The 2,477-nt window shown below is 36.5% G+C and overlaps 1 protein-coding gene across 3 annotated transcripts in view; it reads left to right on the plus strand.

The window, feature by feature from the left end:
• PPP1R21 (protein phosphatase 1 regulatory subunit 21) overlaps window positions 1-2,477 on the plus strand; it is a 66,539-nt gene that overhangs the window by 41,365 nt on the left and 22,697 nt on the right. For all 3 annotated transcript variants that reach the window (XM_003787903.2, XM_003787904.3, XM_023512119.1), the window contains exon 15: window positions 2,200-2,352. In XM_003787903.2, the coding sequence (XP_003787951.1) occupies window positions 2,200-2,352 (153 nt within the window). The remainder of the gene's footprint in view (window positions 1-2,199; window positions 2,353-2,477) is intronic.

The raw sequence follows: 2,477 nt of genomic DNA on the forward strand, positions 1-2,477 counted from the left end.
CAGAGCCTCAAGCTGTCCCCCTGGGTAGAGTGCTGTGGCATCACAGCTCACAGCAACCTCCAACTCCTGGGCTCAAGTGAGTCTCCTGCCTCCACCTTGCAAGTAGCTGGGACCACAGGGGCCCACCACAACGCCTGGCTATGTTTTTGGTTGTAGCCGTCATTGTTATTTGGCGGGCCCAGGCTGGATTTGAACCCGCCGCCTTAGGTGTTTGTGGCTGGTGGTTTAGCCACTTGAGCCACAGGCACAGAGCCATAACATGGTATCTTTAGATTCTGTAACTCATGGATCTGTGTCTGGGAGTCCCTAATAAGAAGACTGGCCTACTGCCTCCTCCTTTACCTTCTTCAGAGCAGTGTTTCTCAACTTTTTTTAATCTCATGGCACACTTAAACCTATAGTTAAACTTCTATTGCACACTTAAATTATGTTGATTAAAAAAAAAAAAAGGAGTTAGGCTTGGCACCTGTAGCTCAGCAGCTAGAGCGCTGGCCACATACCCTGGGGCTGGCAGGTTCAAGCCTGGCCCAGGCCTGCCCAACAATAATGACAACTACATCAAAAAAATAGCTGGGCATTGTGGCAGGTGCCCGTAGTCTCAGCTATTTGGGAGCTGAGGCAAGAGAATTGCACTTAAATCCAAGAGTTTGAGGTTGCTGTGAGCTGTGATGCTACAGCACTCTACTGCACCACATAGTAAAACTGTCTTTAAAAAAAAGGAGTTAAAAAAATATACACTGTGTTTTGAACTTCTTTTGAAAATAATTTAATTAATACTCTTTTAAAATGTTTGTGGCACACCTAAGATCCTTTCATGGCACACTGGTTGAAGATCACTGATCTAGGGCATGCCAGGAGCTTTCTGAAAATAATCTTAACTTTTATTCAATTAAAAAATTTCTGGAATAAGAGAACGTTGGCATTTTATGGGAGTCTCTACATTTGTTGCTTTTTATGAGAACTCTGAAATATGAAATGCTTATTTAGTTCATAATTTATTTCAGCTTTGCTTTGCCTGAAACCTTAGAATGTTGTTTCAAGGAAAGGTTCTTATCCTCACTCTAGAATTTTTATAGTTGATTTTCAACTAAAATAAGTATTTGTATTAATGGTAGTTGGTATCAGATTAATACTGATGTGATTAGATTAAACTCGATTTTATAGTTTATAACTTTTTATAAAACCCGGTGGGAAAGTGTAGTATATGCATATAAAATGTAGAAATATTAGAGGAAAGAAAATAAATTTCACCGTACACTGCCATGACCTAGATTTAAACACTGAATGTATTCATGTCTTTCCCAAGGACTATACATGGATAGCTCAAGATTTTTGGAATGCTCATTTTATTGAATACTACCTAACATAGAATTTCATTTGCCATAGTAAAACATTAATGAAAAATAAAATCTTTCAAATCATTAGTGATTAAAGGCTAATTTTTGAGCGGTTTTTGCCAAGATAGACTACTCTGTTTCACAAGTCATTTTTAAAAAATTAATCCTAATAGAACATTCTTTAATGTATCTAAGACTGTAATTTTTCTGGCTAAAACATTTAGCTAGACATTTTTACTTAGATCATTTCATATAGCACTGTAGATTAAAAATCATGGTTCAGAAAATTATAGTCATGGATGTTTGTGGCTACCTCTAGAGATTTAACAAATGTTAAATCTGTAAATGACCGTCTACTGAATTTTCAGTCTTTTTTCCTATTATATTTGTAATTTTCAAGTTGAGATTTACAGAATTAAATTTAAGTAGAGATTACTTATTCAAGATGCTATCTCGTGTCTTCTGTTAGAGTATGAAATATTCAAAGATAAAATACAAATGGAATATAGAAAGCCAAACATGGATATTCTGAGAGCAGTGACAGAAACGAATGAGGTAAACAGCTCATGAAAGTCATCTACAGAATAAATCAAAAGCAGTCTTGGTTTTCAGGAAGAGTAGATACTGGCTGGAGTAGGACATGTCAGAAGTTTGTTCTCAGTATTTATACTGGTATCTTCTTTTTATTATAAATCATTGCCAAGGTATTCTCTTCAAATAAATAAATGTGACCTTTTGGACAGGTATTAAAAATTTACTTCCTTGCTCAGCATCTTTAAACTTTGTTCCAAAAGCTATTAGATACATATATTAGATATATTATTGGAAAACAAAATCTATCTTCTTGTCACACTTTGTTTAGATTGCATCTTTCTACAGCAACAATGTGGACTACTTTATTACTTCGCTGAGCTATGGGCCTAAGGCAGCGAGTGGATTCATTAGTCCCCTTTCAGCCGAATGCATGCTACAGTACAAGAAGAAAGCTGCTGCCTATATGAAGTCTTTGAGAAAGGTTTGTGAGCTGCTGTTAACATTTATTTTTTTTAATTTTTATTTTTTTTTGAGACAGAGCCTCAAGCTGTCCCCTTGGGTAGAGTGCCGTGGCTTTACAGCTCACAGCAACCTCCAACTCCTGGG

This window comes from Otolemur garnettii, unplaced genomic scaffold (genome assembly GCF_000181295.1).
Source record: "Otolemur garnettii isolate 467f Iridium unplaced genomic scaffold, OtoGar3 scaffold00024, whole genome shotgun sequence".
Classification (NCBI taxonomy): Eukaryota; Metazoa; Chordata; class Mammalia; order Primates; family Galagidae; genus Otolemur; species Otolemur garnettii.